This window comes from Centroberyx gerrardi, chromosome 3 (genome assembly GCF_048128805.1).
Source record: "Centroberyx gerrardi isolate f3 chromosome 3, fCenGer3.hap1.cur.20231027, whole genome shotgun sequence".
In the NCBI taxonomy this organism is placed as follows: Eukaryota; Metazoa; Chordata; class Actinopteri; order Beryciformes; family Berycidae; genus Centroberyx; species Centroberyx gerrardi.
Window position 1 is genome coordinate 9,693,316 of NC_135999.1, and position 18,547 is coordinate 9,711,862.

At 42.5% G+C, this 18,547-nt stretch overlaps 2 protein-coding genes across 3 annotated transcripts; one reads left to right on the forward strand and one right to left on the reverse strand.

The window, feature by feature from the left end:
- The first annotated feature begins 6,398 nt into the window (after positions 1-6,398).
- Positions 6,399-10,105, forward strand: cdk2ap2 (cyclin dependent kinase 2 associated protein 2). Of its 2 annotated transcripts, none has more exons than XM_078281846.1 (5): positions 6,399-6,488; positions 8,055-8,210; positions 8,428-8,519; positions 8,893-9,016; positions 9,268-10,105. In XM_078281846.1, exons 2-5 carry the CDS (start codon positions 8,156-8,158, stop codon positions 9,333-9,335), a joined length of 339 nt encoding a protein of 112 aa, XP_078137972.1. In that variant the 5' UTR covers positions 6,399-6,488; positions 8,055-8,155; the 3' UTR covers positions 9,336-10,105. The 2 variants fall into 2 exon arrangements, with proteins under 2 accessions (XP_078137972.1, XP_071767514.1); XM_071911413.2 differs by having other exon boundaries at positions 8,896-9,016.
- Positions 10,106-10,538: 433 nt separating this feature from the next.
- aip (aryl hydrocarbon receptor interacting protein) lies at positions 10,539-15,048 on the reverse strand. Its single transcript, XM_071911405.2, has 7 exons — positions 14,911-15,048; positions 14,141-14,323; positions 13,823-14,011; positions 13,348-13,524; positions 12,990-13,131; positions 11,945-12,171; positions 10,539-11,797 (listed from the first exon to the last, which is right to left on the reverse strand). Exons 1-7 carry the CDS (start codon positions 15,007-15,009, stop codon positions 11,792-11,794), a joined length of 1,023 nt encoding a protein of 340 aa, XP_071767506.1. The 5' UTR covers positions 15,010-15,048; the 3' UTR covers positions 10,539-11,791.
- Positions 15,049-18,547: the final 3,499 nt, after the last annotated feature.

Sequence of the window (18,547 nt, forward strand, 5' to 3'; positions counted from 1 at the left end):
GCTAAAAACTAAATTTTACAAGATTACATTTGAACACATCATGATAACGTTATAATTTACCTTCGCCCAATACTCATTTTTACTGAATAGAGCTTGAACACATCATAATGTAACTCAATGCAACCTAACGATAACGAGGAGCCGACAGCAGCTCAGTGAGGGTCAGCGTTAATATAGAACCTCCTTGGGGTCAGCGACTAACGTTACGGTAACCCGACATACAACATTAACGCTACCAAGCATTTCCTTATAGCTGATGACAGGCACTCCGTTAGCTAGCTAACGTTAGCTAGCAACAGCACACGCTTTAAGAAGTTTATTCATTCATTTTTAATGGCAAGAAAACTTCTAGCTAACCTCATTAGCTCTTTGCAATTCCAGTGCGAGGTCTGGGTGACGACATTGGAGATGCTTCAGCAGATTAGATGTGTTGCCTCCTTTTGCCTGTATGCGATTATTGCAACGCCTGCACATCGGCTGCCCATCATCTACAGCTTTGCCTTCCTCATTCAGTAAAAAGCCCAAGTAGTTCGAGATCAAACTTTTAGTATTAGGCTTCTTAAGTAATACTAAAGTTGATGGTGCGGAGCTAAGGCTAGGGAACGCTTCTGCCATGATGACGATGCTGATGAGAACAAGAATGGCTCGCACACACACACACACACACACACACACACACACACACACGTCACAGCGCTACTAGTTGTTTCCACAAGAGGGTGCGCTAACGTCAATATAATATTGTGACTGCAGAAACCAGTGAATTTGGGAACAGAGGTAAAACATTGTCCCGCTGGTAACGTATTCCGCGGTAGCATCGTATTCCACGGTAGTAGCGTTGTATAAAGCATAGGTATAGTAGGCATCGTGACGTTTTGGCACCGCGGTACACCGTTGGTACCGGTATAGCGTGCAACCCTACCCCCAAGGTGGAACTCAGAGTCCTTTAGGTGCTCTTTTGTGCCTACAGCCATCAGACTGTACAGTGCGGCCCCACTCTCAGCCAACTGAGAGGGCTATCATGGACTAACTCTGTTATTAGGCACTACTTGCAAGGCTCATATGACTTACTGATTATTAGTGTTAAATTTTTACATCTTGCACATTGTCACATTTCCGTACATAGGGTTCCTCTATCTAGTAATGCACATTCCCAGGTTTGCACATCTGTAAAGTGACATGAATGGGAGGAATATTGTCCTCAATGCAGGTCTACATGCCTAGACATTTCTACACACTGTACTGTATGTGTAAGTTTAGACCCTTTAATGTGAAGACGAGCACATTTGTGCACATCCAGTATATACATGCTGTAATTTTATTAATGTAATAATTTCTCATTCATACTCTCATTATATATTGCATATATATTATATATACGTAGCCTACATACATACGCATGTACATCTACCTAAACTACTCCTGATATTCATATATTGTTATTTTGTCCATTTGAGCAGCCTTCAGTTGAAAATGTTCTGGAGACTTTATTATATATAGGCTACCTTAGTTTGTGCTTTTTCACCCAGTTATGTATATTTTAACCAATAGCGAGGCTGTCTATGTAAAAAGGTGCCAGTCAGGGTTGCCAGGTCCGCGGTTTTCCCGCGGAATTGGGCTACTTTTGAAGTGTTGCCGCGGGTTGAATTTTTTGTCCGCTGGTTGGGTAGATTTTGCATGCAAATTACATGAATAATATCTATAAATAAAAATCCATATTTTAAATGAAATAATTTATTTATACCCAAATCCTACCAAACTGACTCCAGGTCAGCACGTACACACACGCCAACACGCCACCCACGTACACACACACACACACACACACACACAGACAGTCTATGACACACACACAGCACACACACACGTGCTGTAATGCTCTCCGCCGCCCAGCGCCCGCCTCTTAATTCCAACTCTGCTAGTTAGCGAAGCGAAGCAAAACAAGTAGCTAGCTAGCTAGCTAGCAACCCCGGGGAGAAACATGACACGGGCAAAATACGGGAAGAAATATACAAAAGAATGGGAAAGTGAAGACGGAATTAAAGAATGGATAGAACTAGGGATGCCCCGATAAAGTTTTTTGCCGCCGATCGCCTATCGTCTATGAGCCATATCTGCCGATACCGATCGGCCATACCGATCATTTTTTTGTTTTGTTATAGCAGCTGGTATAGCAGTATTATAGGTCTAACAGTTTCCATTTTACAGACATTTCATCCATCAAATTGAGTCCTGGTTAAAAAGTATCCACATTTTCATTTTTTCTACCTCAATATTTACTTGATCATTATGTAAACAAAACCATCTGCGTTCTAGGCAGTGTATTAAAGCGCAACATGATTTAGTGAGATAACCGAAGCACAAGACTCAAGACTGTTGCCACTTGCCTGTGTTGTTGAGTCGAGTTAAATAAATGGAGACACCCTCTGAAGATATATATCTGTTTCAGTCTTTGTTTTTGTATAGCCTAAGTGAATGTTCTTAAGAGGGAGAGAAATGAGACTTTTCAGTTGCCTCTCCGCTGTTAGGGTCTCGACCAGACCTTAGATCGGGCCCAAAAAAAACAAGCCCGTGCACGTTCTGTCTGAGCCCGGCACGGGCCCGTCCCATTGGCTGCATTTATGGGCCCGAGCCCGGTTTACAACCAAAATTTTCTTAGTAAGTTGGCTGTTTATAAGTAAACTAATTCCGAGTTGTTTGAATGACAAAAATCTGTTCAGAATTACGTGCGGGATCTTACTGAATAGCCTACTTCCTCTCACAAAGGACTCGCAAAGCGAGTGTGGTGCCATAGGCAGCGAAAACCCGACACTTACATTTCAAATCGTAACCTTTGACACACAAGGAATTAACAATCAGACTTTGCGGATAACAGAGAAATTTGAATGACAGAAATCTGTTGAGAATTACGCACGGGATCCATGGTAATCAACCTGCCTGCGTGCGCATGGCCCAGAGGAGAGAAGGAGACGCTGTGCCGCTGCTGACTGAGATGTGAATATGTATCGATCACAGTGATTGATACATAAGGTTTAAGGTTACAATGTTATAATACATATAACATTCTGATTATCACACCAAATAGCTTACTCCCCACCTCAATTATTATAAAAAAAAAAAAAAAAAGACGTTAGGCTATCTCTGACCACGAGACCGGCCCGCCCGGCCCGAGGAATGGAGGGGAAATTCCTACCCGACCCGGCTCGGGTTCGGGCAGAGAATCAAACCTCTGGTCTCGACCGTCGTCCAGTTCCGCACCGCAGACAGCGGTGCAGAGTGCAGACCATTATGTAAACAAACGCACATGGCTCACGTGTTTTGCGTCATCGATCGGTTTTTGCAATCGGCGACTATAAAGCATTATCGAAATTCTCCGATCTCATATTTATACTGAATATCGGCTGATTCCGATTGCCGGCCGATCGATCGCGGCATCCCTAGATAGAACGTGTGGCTGGGGATGATACCAAAGCTTTTTGTCGGTACTGCAAAACCGAGATTCGGGTGCACCACAGTGATCTCCAAAACCACAGCAAAACGCAGAAACACATTAAAAATGCTGCTCCCTTCTCCAGTTGTCGAGTGCGTACATTGTTTGACAGTGGCATAACCACAGTGAAAATTGACCGCTCTGTCAAGGTAGCCAAGCTTAAAATGGCAGCGCACATTGCTTGCCATTCAAGCATTTTGATCACCTGGGAGAGCTTGTTGGTGAAATTGCACAGGACATCAAACTGCACAGGACAAAATGCTCTGCACTCATAAAACACGTAATCGGCCCAGACATGCAGCACGAGCTTCTAAAGGATATAGGGGAAGAACTGTATTCTTTAATTATCGATGAAAGTACCGACGTGGGAATGCAAAAACAGCTTGCTGCTGTAATACGATACTACAGCCAAACACAACAGCGCATTGTGTCTACTTTTGCTGGTATCATTAATTTAGACGGTGGAGATGCCAATTCAATAACAGACGCATTGCTGAAGTTTTTGCAAGAATCCAAGCTGTGTCCAAAACGATGCATCGGGCTTGCAACCGACAGATGCAATACTGTGCGGCAAGAACCATTCACTTCTCACAAAATTTCGAGAGCACAACCCCAACGTCATGTTTGTGAAATGTGTGTGTCACTCCATTCAGCTGTGCTCCTTGTATACAATGCATGTGTTGCCCAGAAATGTGGAATACCAGATTTCGCAAACTTATGCATGGTTTTCACACAGTACTCTCCGTCAGCAAAACTACAAGCAACTCTATGAAACGATGAACGTTGGAGAAGCTCCACTAAAAATCCTCCAACTTTCAGACACAAGGTGGCTAGCTGTCAGCGCGTGCCTGAATCGGGTGCTCGACCAGTACGAAGAGCTCAAACTGCACTTCCAGTTGACAAAAGACAAGGACCGAAACTACAGTGCAGAGATTTTGTTTCAGATGTACACAGAACCAGTCAACAAACTTTACTTACAGCTCCTTCAGCCCATCGTCCAAGAGGCAAACCGAGTGAACAAGATGTTTCAGCAGGAAAACACAAATCCATGCAGGCATTTCCACAAACTCATCACGTTCTGAGCCTGCTACGAAGAGTCACAAAAATCAGCACCGTGGTCGGAGATCATAGACTTTGATGGGGTCATTCAAACCAACCAAGCTGCCTCTCTCCGCGGTTGATTATGGAATTCAGTTCCAGATGGAGCTGGAGAACGCACATCTCCCCACACCAGCAGCAGAGAATGTCAAACAACGTTGCAAAGAATACCTGCTTGAATTTGCGAAGCAAATGAAACAACGTCTGCCTACCAACATGCAGCAACTTCCAGTCTCTCGGGGCCTTGAGTCCATCTACGGTGCTCAGTGCTCAGTGCTCAGAAAAAACCCCAGCTAGCATCTCTGTCATTTCTCCGACTGTACACAGGAGACGTCGGCAAGCTTGATCAACAGTGGAGAGTGCTGGACACGCTTCAGTTGGAGAATACAGAAGACTGCAAAACCGAACAGTTCTGGATTGAAGTGAAAAATCACAAGGATGCTGCCGGTGACGAGGACTTTGCTGAGCTTGGATCGTTTGCTCTCTCACTTCTGGCATTGCCATTCAGCAACGCAGCTGTGGAACGCGCATTCTCGGAGATGAATTTGATCAAGACCAAATTGCGCAATCGAATGAAAGACAGCCTTCTGGAGAACATCCTTCGCATTCGGGCCTTCATGCAGAGGCATGGAATCTGCTGCCACCAGTTCGGCCTTGTTCAATACAGACATGTATGACAAGGACCAGGAGGGCGAGGGATCTCAAAGCATCTAAACAAAAGACATTGGAAATTGTAAATAGTTCCATTTCAAGGAGTTTTTCTCTTTTTTCTTTTTTTTACTGTAAGGCGGTCAACCTTCTACAAGTCAAACAGGTAAGCTGAAATGATTTTAATTCAGTAAAAACATAGCCTATTTACACATATACGTATTGTGAGTATATTATTAAAATGTTGTGAATTAACAGGATAAGGTGTATCAGTTGAAATAAGGTAAACAAAAATGCTAACAGTAAATACATAGCCTATTTACACATGTATTTACTATAAGTATATGATTAAAATATAGTGAAGCAACATGATAAGGTGTTTCAGTTGAAATAAGGTATTGCATTAACTACAGTAAATGCATATGAAGTAAAAACAGTACATTCATGTTGTCCAGGCAGGGAGGAAGAGGGAAAACGGAAGAGAAAGCAAAAAGACAAAGCAACAGGTTAGTTTGTGCGTCAGTGAATTGGTCTACACCAGCGGTTCTCAACCTGGGGTCCGGGGACCCCCAGGGGTCCTTGAGGGGGTTCCAGGGGGTCCCAAAAAAATGGGGAATATTTTAATTTCACTATTATTTAATTGACTAGAAGTTAGCCCAATGAGAGAATGTATAATAATGACTATTCTGTTCATAGGTTTCACACTCTTCACTGTTAATCTGCCAATCTACAGTATAGACAGTTATGGAATAACTAAATCTTATCAGACGGGATCCCTGAGACTACAAAAAGGTTGAGAACCACTGGTCTACACCACTAGCTATATTTTATTTATGATAATATACTGTATCTAATTATAAAAGGCCAGTTTAGGACCTATAGGTGAAAGAACTGTTTAGGGAAAACCGCTTTTAATGCTGGCACACTAAACATTTATGGTGTTACTTTGTAGATATTACAATACATTTGGCAATGATAGCAATGCTGTTGGACTTTAAAAGCAGTGTATATGGTTTGGCAGAGGCATATTTTGAGTTCTGGTATTGGGCTGGTTTTGGGGCTGGTTTTATTGGCCGTTGGGCTGGTTTTGGCCTGGTTTTGATTGGCCATTGTGCTGGTTTTGTCACACAGACCTGGCAACCTTGGTGCCAGTTGGTTGTTACGCCTCTCGGGCAGCTCGCTTCTGCGCAGACTCGTATACAAGGGAAACGCTCGCTTCCTAAAGAGGATCTGAAAATCTGTCCCTAGAAAGGTAAAAATACCAGACTTTTTGGATTTTGTGTTATCCTCTCAATGGTCATTAAGCTGCCAAGATTCTCTGTCGTTCCCTATCTTTTTATGTATAGATGTCCGTGCTTACTGCGTTCCTCTCATGTTGTTGTGCTAACCGGCATAACGAGCTAGCTAACCTGGCTACCATTAGCTAACATTATGTTAGCTAGCTTGGCTCGGTTCTAGTTAGCCAATGTTAGCTTTTGTTTAATTCAGTACCGTTATCTCCGTTTGCGTGGTTTTGGCCGCTGAACTTTGTAAATCCACGTTCTGAAAGACTTTATTAGGCGGAACATGCAACATCAACATATTTTAATTCAGGTTTAGGCACCAGATTGTATCGACTGACGTTGGTGAACACCGTCTTCCTCCCAGCTTGACAGCTCGAAAGATGAACTTTGCCTGGAGCTAATTACACTAGCGGCTAGTGATGTTAACGTTAGCTTACCATACCTAGTTATGGACGTTAAAGTTTACTTGAGTTTATGTAAACAACTAGCCAGCAAGACATGCGAGTAAAATTGAGTGTCTTCTGTGAACATGGCATGTTGGCAAGACGATGTGGAGTATCGATTGAGACTGTTCCTGTTGTTGAATGAACCACAATTTACGACCGAGCACTTTGATTATTTAGCGCTAGCTATTTTTTTCGAGAAATCGTCAGATAATCACTGTCTATTAGCGTTACGTGATTATTGTTTCCCACTGTCTCCCATACGGGTCGTGGTTGTACCTAAATGTGAGACAGCGCCTCCTACCGCACTGCTGTCTTTGATTCTAGTTTAACTTGCAACATGCTAACGTTTGTCAGTGTCCAGTCGTGGGAACTAGAGCTAACTGTCCTCCAAGGAAAATAACAGTTATCAAAATGGTTAATTAATAATGATTCACAGCCGTTCTTTTATGACATCTTGTCCACTTGAGGTAGATACAGCCACAGGATTACTGGGCAAGAAAGCTTATGTGTGCTACCATAGCAAATCCGATTCCTTTACGCCACACTCGGTAGTTCTAATTTAAAATTGATTCGACCTGTTCAAAAGCACCCTATTGTGTATTTTGCTGAGAAAAGACAAACTAAAAATGAATCGGTTTTAAAAGTTGAATTTTTATTGAAAGAGGTGCTGCTGGTGGACTGGATGTTTGCTAAATTGAAACGTGGACCCTAATGATCCAAGGTCATAAGTCTTGTTCTGTGGATAATGTATGCTTGCCTATAACCAAGGCAAACGGTAAAATGTAAACTTGCAAATTGGGGCTCATAGACCATTATTATTAGCGATCTAATGTTGGAGAGCAATTTAGCCCACCTGTTTCAGGCTGCTCTGTGTCCTGGAAAACATTAAAAATGAATGAGAAAAACCTGGGCCACTTGGCTTGAATTCCAATACCCAGTCCACAACTGACCTGTATTCACGGCTTCTGATGACCATTGTTGTCAGTGTACAATAGCTTTCCTGCAGTTACCATTTATATCCCGTGGATGAACAAGGATATGACACCTGTTTTTGTTGTGTCTTGTCTGTGCCTGTGTTCTGTGCCTCAGCTCTTAGGAGCTCACCACCACCAGTAAAGCTGTATAAGCACCGGGTTGACGGGACTGACGGAAGCGGCGCGTCGTACGGGGAGCTGCGGAGTGACATCGCCATGAGTTACAAACCGATTGCCCCCGCGCCGTCTGGCTCCAACCACACTCCTCCAGGTTTTCTGACACCACACTGCCTTAATGTTGCAATTACTGGCCAGTTGCCTTGCCTGTGTGTTATGGATATGTGGATTGGTACACATACATAGAACATGGTCGCCCACCTTACTGGCATGACAGAAAATGCACTGGAAGGCAGCTTGCTTGTGTTACAAGTGTCAGCTATGAATAACTGTGCTTCAGGGTGTCACATCTGTTCCTCTCCCCTGTCCAGGCTCCAGTGTGCCCTCCCCGTCTCTGCCCTCCTCGTCCAACTTCAGGCCAGCTTTCAGTGACTTTGGCCCACCCTCCATGGGCTTTGTTCAGGTACGACTGGGGTACAGTCATCCCTACTGTTTGGTCTTTTACATGGGTCATTTACGTACAGCTAAACCAGTAAGTAAACAAGTGTTTTTCCTGTGGACCTCTATAGCTTAAAGGGTCAAGCTTCCATCTGACACTGGCAGTGCTAGAGGTTTGACACCCGGGAAAATGTGTGCTCTCATGGCTTTGTCAGACACTTTGGATAAAAGTGCTTACTTACTAAAGGCAATTGCATTGTACCATATTAGTCAGAGTCTGATAAAATGTTTGACATTTTTCTCTGTCTTTCACCTGTGACTGTGGCATTTACAGCTAATGACAAGATTTTTTGTATGCTTTTTTTCATCCCAAACATACACGTATGTGCACACACAAGCAGCCGGTCAAAGTATCCCAAGGGTCCACCTACAGCGAGCTTCTGTCTGTCATTGAGGAGATGAGCCGCGAGATCCGGCCCACGTATGCTGGGAGCAAGAGCGCTATGGAGAGGCTAAAGAGAGGTATAGCTTGACTGGCAAAAACACCCACCTTGTTGTCATGCCAACACAAGTAATGCATCATGACTGTCATCTCGGCAGTAAGAGCTCTTCTGCATACATCTGATGTTCTTGTAGGTTAATTAGATTTGGATTGAAAAGACACATTCAGAATTGGTAACAAACCAACACATATTTTTGCAGTTTTATCGCAGTAATGTCATACTGTCGATTTAACCGCTCTGTTCTTTGTACCTTGTGTTTTTCTTGCTCAGGTATAATCCATGCCCGGGCGCTGGTCAGGGAGTGTCTGGCAGAGACGGAGAGAAGCGCCCGCACATAACCTTGTGGAACGATCCCTTCATCCCTCAGCCTCTCCTGTGTAGAAGCCTATCCTCATGAAGATCCCACCGTCTCAGTTTTTCAATCTCTCCTCCCTTCCTTACTTCATGTCCTCCCACCCTTTGCGCTTTTCCTCATTTGCTTTTTATAGGCTGCATTATGTCCTTCTCGTCTCCACTGTACCCTGCATTCCATTAATCCCTTTTTTAATCTACAACCTTTCTGTTACCTATGGGGTGTATTCAAAATGCACAAGGTTCAACAGGTTGTAAGAAGAGCTCAAAACAGTTTTGTACCCGTTTCTAAACAAGACTGGGGGGAATTTGAACTCGTTTCTAAACTGGGCTGTGGGTAAAAGGCATAGTCCTTGTTAAATGGATGGCAATGGGTGTAGTAATTATTTTTCTTTTTTTGTCTAATATTGACATTTGACCAAGAAAATTGTCATTTTTATATTTAATGAATGGAATCAATGTACAAACTGAATCTCTCCTCAAACTGCTGTACTGAACACCACTCTACAACCAAAGGATCAGTTTAGCACCATATTTTAGTCTGTGCAAAATTATCTGAGCATCTTGTATATACCCCAATGCCATTGGCCCTTGCTTTGCGTTCATACCATTTTGTAGTAGCAACACACACTAGATGTTCTGATAGTCTCCCCACCCCAAGAACTCTCTGTACATCTCAAGTCAGTTTGTTAGTATGGCAATTTTGTAAACCAGATTTTTGCAGTTCGGTATGTATATCTTAATTAAATAACAGAAAAAAAGTTTTCAGTGAGTGTTTTCATTCATGTCAAACACATGTTTGTAATGGTAACCCACAATAACTAAAACACCTATAGTAGTTAATTGAATGATCATAACAGATCTGACAGTGATGCGAGAATATTCTGTGAATGGTGGAAAAGCAGATGTTCTGTTTTGGTTTGTGTATGCATTTTGCATATTTTGAACAATGTGTTTTACCCATAAACACATTTGGAAAACAGGTCTGAGAGGCATCAAATCTAGATAGGCTCAGATAGTTTCTATTGCACTTTGAGGTGGCTGCTACCAGTCTTATGGAGCCTTCTTTGACAAGGGGATGTGAAATTATATTTACAGATGGAAGCTCCAGTTCACTGATGGGCCATATCACTTCAACTCTTTCATGTCTGCAGGTAGTCCAGGAACTTCATGTGAAATATAACACAAACCAAGGGATAAACACAAATTTATTATCAGTTATACATAGTCACAACCTCAATTACACCTCACCTCAATTAAACAGGGTGGTTGAATGACCCACTGCTTCACATGAAGGGTCACGGGTGGGTCTTTACAGTCAAAAAGGCAAGTGAGGGAGATACTGAGGGCTTTGCTGAGTAAATATTGACAAAAACATATAACAAAATGGTAATAATATATCATGAAATTGCAAGGAATAATGTTTCTTTGATAGAGCACATGGTATATATGAAACAAGACAAAGGTACATGGGTGAAAGCAAGATAACACTAGTCCATGTATCATATTTAATGATTGTCACTGACAACTCAGTTTTCCAATCCCACCTTCCAGGAGAGAATGGTCTCCTGCTGTTTCCATTGCTTCCGCTATGTGACCAAGATGTAAAAAGGGATTTAGCAGTGCAAGGCAGAGGTGTGCATGTGTGTGTATAATGTCCATGGTGCAATTACTGTAAAAAAAAAGATTCCTGGAATGGAAGGGAACATTTCCAGCTGCAGTCCTTTGCAATCTTTGATTATCCAACAGCTCTGAACATATTTCAGAGAGCAAGAGAACAGAAAATGCCAGCCCTACTTTGTGTCTAATGTAATACTGTGGCAATTTAGCTTTTGCAACATGGTAACCTACAACAAATGGCTGATAATTCCACCATTACATCAACATTATCTTTCTGTGACAATCGTGTGACAGTTGTTGTTGCCATGGGCAACTAGGCAGCCAGTTTATGTGAGCAAGTTATTTGAAGGGCTAATATTAAAATAACTGGAACTTTAACAGGCTAAGCAAGAACTTGGAATTCAGATGTCTTTTATTTTGCACTGACCTATGGGTGCTGCTGGCCACTACAGACCTAGAAGAACATCCGCAGATTCCAAAGGTTTTTCTGTAATTATGGGCTTTCATAAAAAGTCAAGCGGACAGTGTCAGGGAGCCATGTCTACTCTGCAACAACGATATGAGAGAGCGAGAAGTTTTTTAGAGGGGGGATCAAAAGAATAAGGCAAGGATGCCTTCCCCATTCTTTTGGCAATTCGCAGCTTGGTAATGTCAGTGGAGTGTGGGGTAAGGTGTGTGTGTGTAGCATGGATAACAATGTGGTGGAGAGGGTGAATGGCTTTGGTGCATGGATGAAACTAAAACATGTCTGCAGTGTCTACTGCTTCTCCTCCATCTTGAAATTCACAGTCACAAGCATCCTCTTGTTCCAACTCCATGAGATTCAACCCTGTGAGGAAGACAAAACTGGTGTCAGGAAGCAAAACCATTATATCACACAAGGTTCTCATAATGAATGAATATTTGGTGGCCACGAAGGGGACAGATGGAATGAGGTCCAACTCATTACAAGTTAAAACAAACAAAGCAGACTGACTGTGGTGGCAGTGGCTGGTTGGCTGTTGTTGAACAGGCCTTTGTAGCGACCCTTCTCCTCCTTGTCCTTGGCCCGGATCCTGTCCTCCATGGCCCGCAGCTCCTTGGCCACGGAGGGCCCCAGGGTGGGGTCCAGCTCCACCACCTTGGCAAAGTCCACTCGTGCCTCCGTCTCGTTCCACACTGCGGCGTGGGCCTTGCCCCGCTTGTATAAGGCCTTCACATTGTCTGTGAGGACGGGGAGAAAGCAAAGGAAATATGACAGTTTTCATTGTCTGTCCTTATTGGATCAAGAGTTTACTTCATATAATCACAGAGGCAGGCCGGGAGGGAGGCCAACTTCTACGATGAACAACGAACACAATTTTCAAGCAAACCAAGTCACTAAATGGTTCATACAACTTAAGGGAACATGTTGGCTTCTAATGAAGTTTACACTTACACAATACTGTCATGAACCATTATGTAACTTGCATATGTGGGAGGAGGAACAGAAATAGAACACAAATAAAATCAATCAATGGAACAGTCAGTCATGGTCAGTGGTGTTGCGTAAGCTCTATTTGGTGTCTTTTCATGCACTCTGACACCTTGATTCCATTCAAAATACACATCTTAATTATTGAGTATTATACTGTCTACCGCAAAACCTTGCTTTCCAGTTTAATTGAATACTGAGCATTGGTCTATAAGAAGTGACTACAGTAGGTATTAGTTGTGGATGAAACCCTCTATCTCAGATGACTGGTGTTGCAAAGGTAAAAACTTTATGTAACAACTACAAGGCTGCTAATATCAATACAGTGATCAGATTCAGGAGAATATCCTGCATCAAAAACAAAAATTACCATTAGAAACGCAGCCAGAAAGGAGTCAGTATATAGTTTTCAAGTTATCCTTGTACCATAGGAGAAGAACCTGCAGATAATGCAGATAATATACTAATCTCATAATCTCATTGCCTAGTGCCTCTCTGGAATCCAAACAACAAAACATAAACTTTAATCCCTGCTGATTATTGTACAGCAAGAACGACAAAGCCTTACCATCATATTTGAAGAGCAGGGACGAGCAGTGTTCGATGACTTCGTAGTACTGGCCCTGGAGTAACTGACACTGGCAGTAGTTGAGAAGCAGGGGCGTGATCATATGGTCCAGCTTGATCCACGCCTCGTCTCCAGGATGCTCCTGAGAGGAGGAGAGGACAGGCACAGAGGAGTTAGAGAGCCACTTGGACACATTTTATGGCATATGGAAGGATCAAAGATATGATTCTCTATTTACCAATACAACGCTTATGCAAGAAAAGAAAATGGATTTCATTTTGGTCTTTGATGGAGAGAAATTTCTTTTCATTTATCCATACTAACTGTAATGAACGTTAAACCTTAACTGTCCCCTTACCTTCATCTGTAGATTTTTGAGGCAGGCAATGCCATTGTAGTATTTCTCTGTGGCCTGCTTAATCTGGCCCTGTTTGAAGAGGGTGTTGCCCTCCTCGTGGATCTGAGGCACCAAATCCAGTTTCTCTTTGTCCGTCATCGCCCACACATCCAGCTGGAAAGATCCAGGAGACAGCACCTGAGGAGAGGAGCAGAGCTGAGATCAGTGGTGGCTGGAGCTTTCACTGTACTAAGATGAGGAGACTGGGACGGGACTGGGAATAGCAGAGCACTTGTGTCTGTAGTTGTCCTTTGTAGCACAAAGTATTTATTTTATGATACATAATGTAATGATAATGTGATAGTTTATTGTAGGGGGATTTTTGGACGCTGTACATCTACAACAGTATTTTTCATATGACACCAAAACACTCAGTTGTTTTCAGTAGAGCTGGCAACTATTACAGTTAATCTAAATGGTCTCCATTCACACTGACCTCCAGCAGCTCTATGGTGAAGATGAGAGGTTGTGGATGGGCCTGAAGCTGATCCAAGTCCTGGTGCCCCAGAGAGTGGTGGGAGTGGATCTGGGCGATGCCGCAGCAGTGCCTCTGGCCCTCCAGGGGGTCCTTTCCCGCACTGATGTTCCTCAGGGACTGGGACACCAGCGGGTACAGTGCGGTGTGCTGACGGGTGAGGACAGATGTGAATGAGGGTGAGACAGAGTGTGAGTGACAGAAATCTGGAGAAGCAGTCAGCGCAAACAAAGGCCAAGACCACTACTCTATCAAAAACTATCTGTCCGGCTCACTAACCTTGGTGGTGCAGGTAAACTCTGCAATCTCGCCTTGTTTCATGGTGATGACCACATTCTCCCACACAGCCAGCTTGAACTTCTTGCCCAGGATGAGCTCCATGGGTTTGCTGCGGCCCCCCATCTGTCTGGAGTCATCCAACATGGTCCCATCACACAGGCTGGTGCGGTAGTGGAAGATCACCTGGTAAAGAAGTACAGGAAGGATGAGATGGAAACACGCAGCCTAAAACTCTACTCAACAGAAGCACTAGACAGTAAATAGAACCACAATCTAAATGTAAAATTAACCTTTTAGGATTCAAAATCGATACGATAGCTTGTTTACTGTACTACTGAGTCGCCACTAGTCAGGCAAGCTTGAAGAACCTACAAGGTCCGTCATATTCTGCCCAACCACAACAACAGAAAACAGATTGACAGGACAAGCCAACCAATCACCGCTCATAAATACATGGCATCCTGTCCCGCCTACTTCTCTTACCATCAGATGAAAAAATGAAAAAGGTTTAGCTAAATAAACAACCAAACCAAATCTAACATCAGGTCACCACACAGGTAGCACGGTCGTCTAGCTCGTGAGCGTTATCGGTATACAAGCGCAACGCTTTTGATAACTAACGTTATACCGTTGAACGAATTGACAGCTACGGTCTAACGTTAGCTAAGTTAACTGATGGTAGCATTAACGTTAGCTACTTCGCCGTACTTTTAAAACCAGTTCAAGAGATTGGACTCCACTCGTTCAACCTTTTAACATAATCGTTATACCTTGGTTCCATCGATGAACGTTGATAGCTCTCCTCTACCGGGGCTGACCAGTTTCTTTTGTATCCCTTCTTCGAGGAGCTTGTGTGCCTGTTCCTCCATCCTTGACCGAGTCACTCAGCGACAGCGACGATGTTTGCCGAGTGCATGTCAGACGTCATTTCGGACGGACTCGGGCTGGACACGTAGCGCCCTCTAGAGGTAATATAGAACCTCCTTGGGTGGCCCCAGTTTATGAGTACCTTTTGGGGTTTTTGTTTATGAATAAAGAAGTTAATCACCGTTTTAACCGATTTCTTTGCATTTGTAAATAATAAATGACGTCACTAGCTGTGACATAATGAAACAGATGCTAAAATAAGTTGTTCTGTTTTGCAATAATTTGGGTCCTAGTGACATTTGGGTAGTGGTTCATAAGATCTCAAGAATGACAATGTCAGTTTTTCAAGGAGTTGAGGCAGTAAACAGAGACAGCCGATATGTGTGTCAAGGCAAGCACTTTAGGCGAATTGTGTGTGTGTGTGTGTGAGAGAGAGAGAGAGAGAGAGAGAGAGACTTTTTTGACTTTTGGTGTTCTTTAATAAAACATCTCACTTAAAAAACACCTGAAAACCAGCCACAGTATCCTAAAACCCTGCGCACTCAACCAACACTCTCGCTCCCTAAAACCAACCCAGTCACTCACACACACACACCAAAAGAGAGAGAGAGAGAGAGAGAGCGAATGGAATTAATAGAAAGAATACATGGCAATTAGAAAAAAGTAATGAAGATAATATAAATCATTATTTTTCTATGAAATTCAAGCAGAGGGTAGATCAACAGCACTTGGGAGAGATGAGCTAGGGCAGCGGTTCTCTCATCCTGGACCCAGAGTGCTGCTGGTTTTCTATCCTACCAGGACAAAAAATGCTATAGCACCTGGCAATCACCTGGCATCCCAGGTGTGAAATAGTCCCTGATTATACGGCTTGAATGAAAACCAGGAGGGCAGTGGATTGAAGGCCACTGGGGCTACTAGGTATAAAATCTTTAGTCATTTAAGAGATATTGTGCTGGAGAAAGTGCTTACAGATATGGAAAAGTTGCATGAGTGGAAATATGCAGTGATTGTGCTTAATCTTAGATAAAGAAAAGGTGCTACTAAACCAGGGTCTTATAGACCTGTTGCCCTTACATTGGTTATGTGTCAAATAATGGAAAGAATGGTTACAATGAGTTGGAACATTGGAAAAAAAAAGGTTTCTTTGTGAAATTTCAACTTGGCTTCAGAATAGGTCGATCCACTGATTCAGATATGGTACTTGATATAAGTCAAGTTCATTTGTATAGCGCTTAATCACAGTTACAGCCTCAAAGGGCTTCACAATGCACAACCCACATTATGGAGCAATGAGTGAAAATCACAGTCTCCAGCCTTACAGGCAGAGAGTGGGCAGTAGATATAAGAAAGGCAGTAGTGAATAAAGAGAGTGATGTGGCTGTATTTATTGATAGAGAAAAAGCATATGACTCACTGTGGAAAGATGGTTTACTGATAAAACTAAATTGCTACTTGCTGCTGTTAAAGGAAGATTAGATTATATTAGATTATTTATTTAATGACCACACAGCCAGGCTGGTGGAATTTGTTTTCAATACATTAAGCAGGTTCCAACATAGAAACATAAGAACATCAGTACATCATACAATCAATACAATATATAGTACAAGACCCACATCACAGTACAGTAAACATAACATGTATTGCATAACGTTCATGGCCATAACAGCATAGACAATAATGGAATTTGTCAGAGGGAGTTCAGAGTTCGTATGGCAGTTGGAAAGAAGCTGTTTTTAAAACGGGTTGTTTTGGTGAGCAGAGAAGTGTAGCGCCTCCCAGAGGGCAACAGCTGGAAAACATGGTGTGCTGGGTGAGTGGGGTCAGAAATTATTTTTCTTGCCCTTTTCACTGTCCGTTTGTGATGAAGTGATTCGATTGATTGGAGGGGGATGCCAATGATTTTGGATGATTTGTTGACAATGCGCTGTAGTTTATTCCGGGAGTGAGTGTCCAAACTGCTGTACCAGACTGTTATGGATGAAGTGAGGATGCTTTCTATGATGGCTGAATAGAAACGGAGCAGGAGATGTTTCCTCACTCTGACTCACTCAGAATGTATAGCTGGATGAAGGAATTCTTATGTAATAGGAAAATTTAAGTCACTATTTTGGGAGATTATTCAGTGTCAATAGAGAAAATGGACCCCCTCAAGGAAGTGTTATAAACTCAGTGCTTTTCAATGTAATGCTTAATAAAATATTTTGACCGTTATGGTTTCTCTTTATTTGTGAATGATGGGGCTTTATAGAAAAGGTCAGGAGACTGAGTCGAATCCAAAGAGCCTTATCTCAGGTGACGAAATGGGCAAAGAAGTGGGGATTTAAGATTTCATATTGGGATATAAAAGAAACATCCCACAGATAACCTTATCTATGTATGGAGCTGAACTTGAAAGAGTTACACAATTAAAATTTTTAGGGGTATGGTTTGATGAAGTCTTAGATAGTGAGGATGTGAATAAATGTGAAAAAACAATTAATATTTTAAAATGTCTGACAGGAAGGGAGCTGACAGAGAGACACTGATGAGGATATACAGAGGAATGATAAGAGCTATTTTACATTATGGATTCATAGTGATTGGGTAAGCATCTGCCTCCATGCTGAAAAAGAAGTATGCAGCGGGGCTTTTGTAACTATTCCATTTCCAGTCTTGCTTGTTGAGACTATATGGAAAGTCCTTTGAGCCTGAGGAGATAGAAATAGGCCTTGAATCACTGGCTTGAATTGCAAACTGTAATATATAATATGCTCATTCAGCAAAGAGTTTGATTACACATTCATTCTTAAATAGAAAAGGGCAATGCTGTGAATAGAATGAAAAGAGGGGGAGAAGAGTTGGATCTACAGGATGGGAGTGCTGATAAAATATAAGAAGACACTATAGAAAATATTGTAGGTGTAGTGAACAATCATTAGATAAGTGTTTGTAGATCTCTCACTCACATTGTGATAGATCTAAAAACCCAAAGAGAGAGAGACAGTGAGGATTGGGGTTATGTATTGAAGAGTTTGACATACAGAAGTGGCCGGTTGCCTGATAGGGTCTTCATGTCTGGATTTTTATGGAATTCTGCTCATGTAGGAACTGAAGGTAAAGAGATAGCTGATCAAATGGCGAAGGATGCTTTGAGTAGAGAGACAAGTGATGTTAATGTTCATTTGGGGAGGATGGAGTGGAGAAGTATTATAAAAAGGGAAGTGGACAGGAATTATGAAAAATAATGGTTTGAGGAGAGAGGAGGCGTGCATTGTTTTTGGCTTAATGGTAGCCTAAAAAAAAGGATTTTATCTCTTGGCAGTAAAAGGGATGAAGTTAAACTAAACACTGGGACTTACATGAGCTGTAGCTAAAGTTGCCACCGTGTCTTTCTTGCTTGTTTGGCCATCTTTAAGCAGTGTCAATTATTATCTAGTCTCATTAATAATCGGCATGTGTATGAACGCTCTGCCATGAGAGAATGTTACACATCCAATCACAGGACGGAGGACAGCAATACGAATCATTCCAGTTCTGACCTGCCCCAGGTGGGCA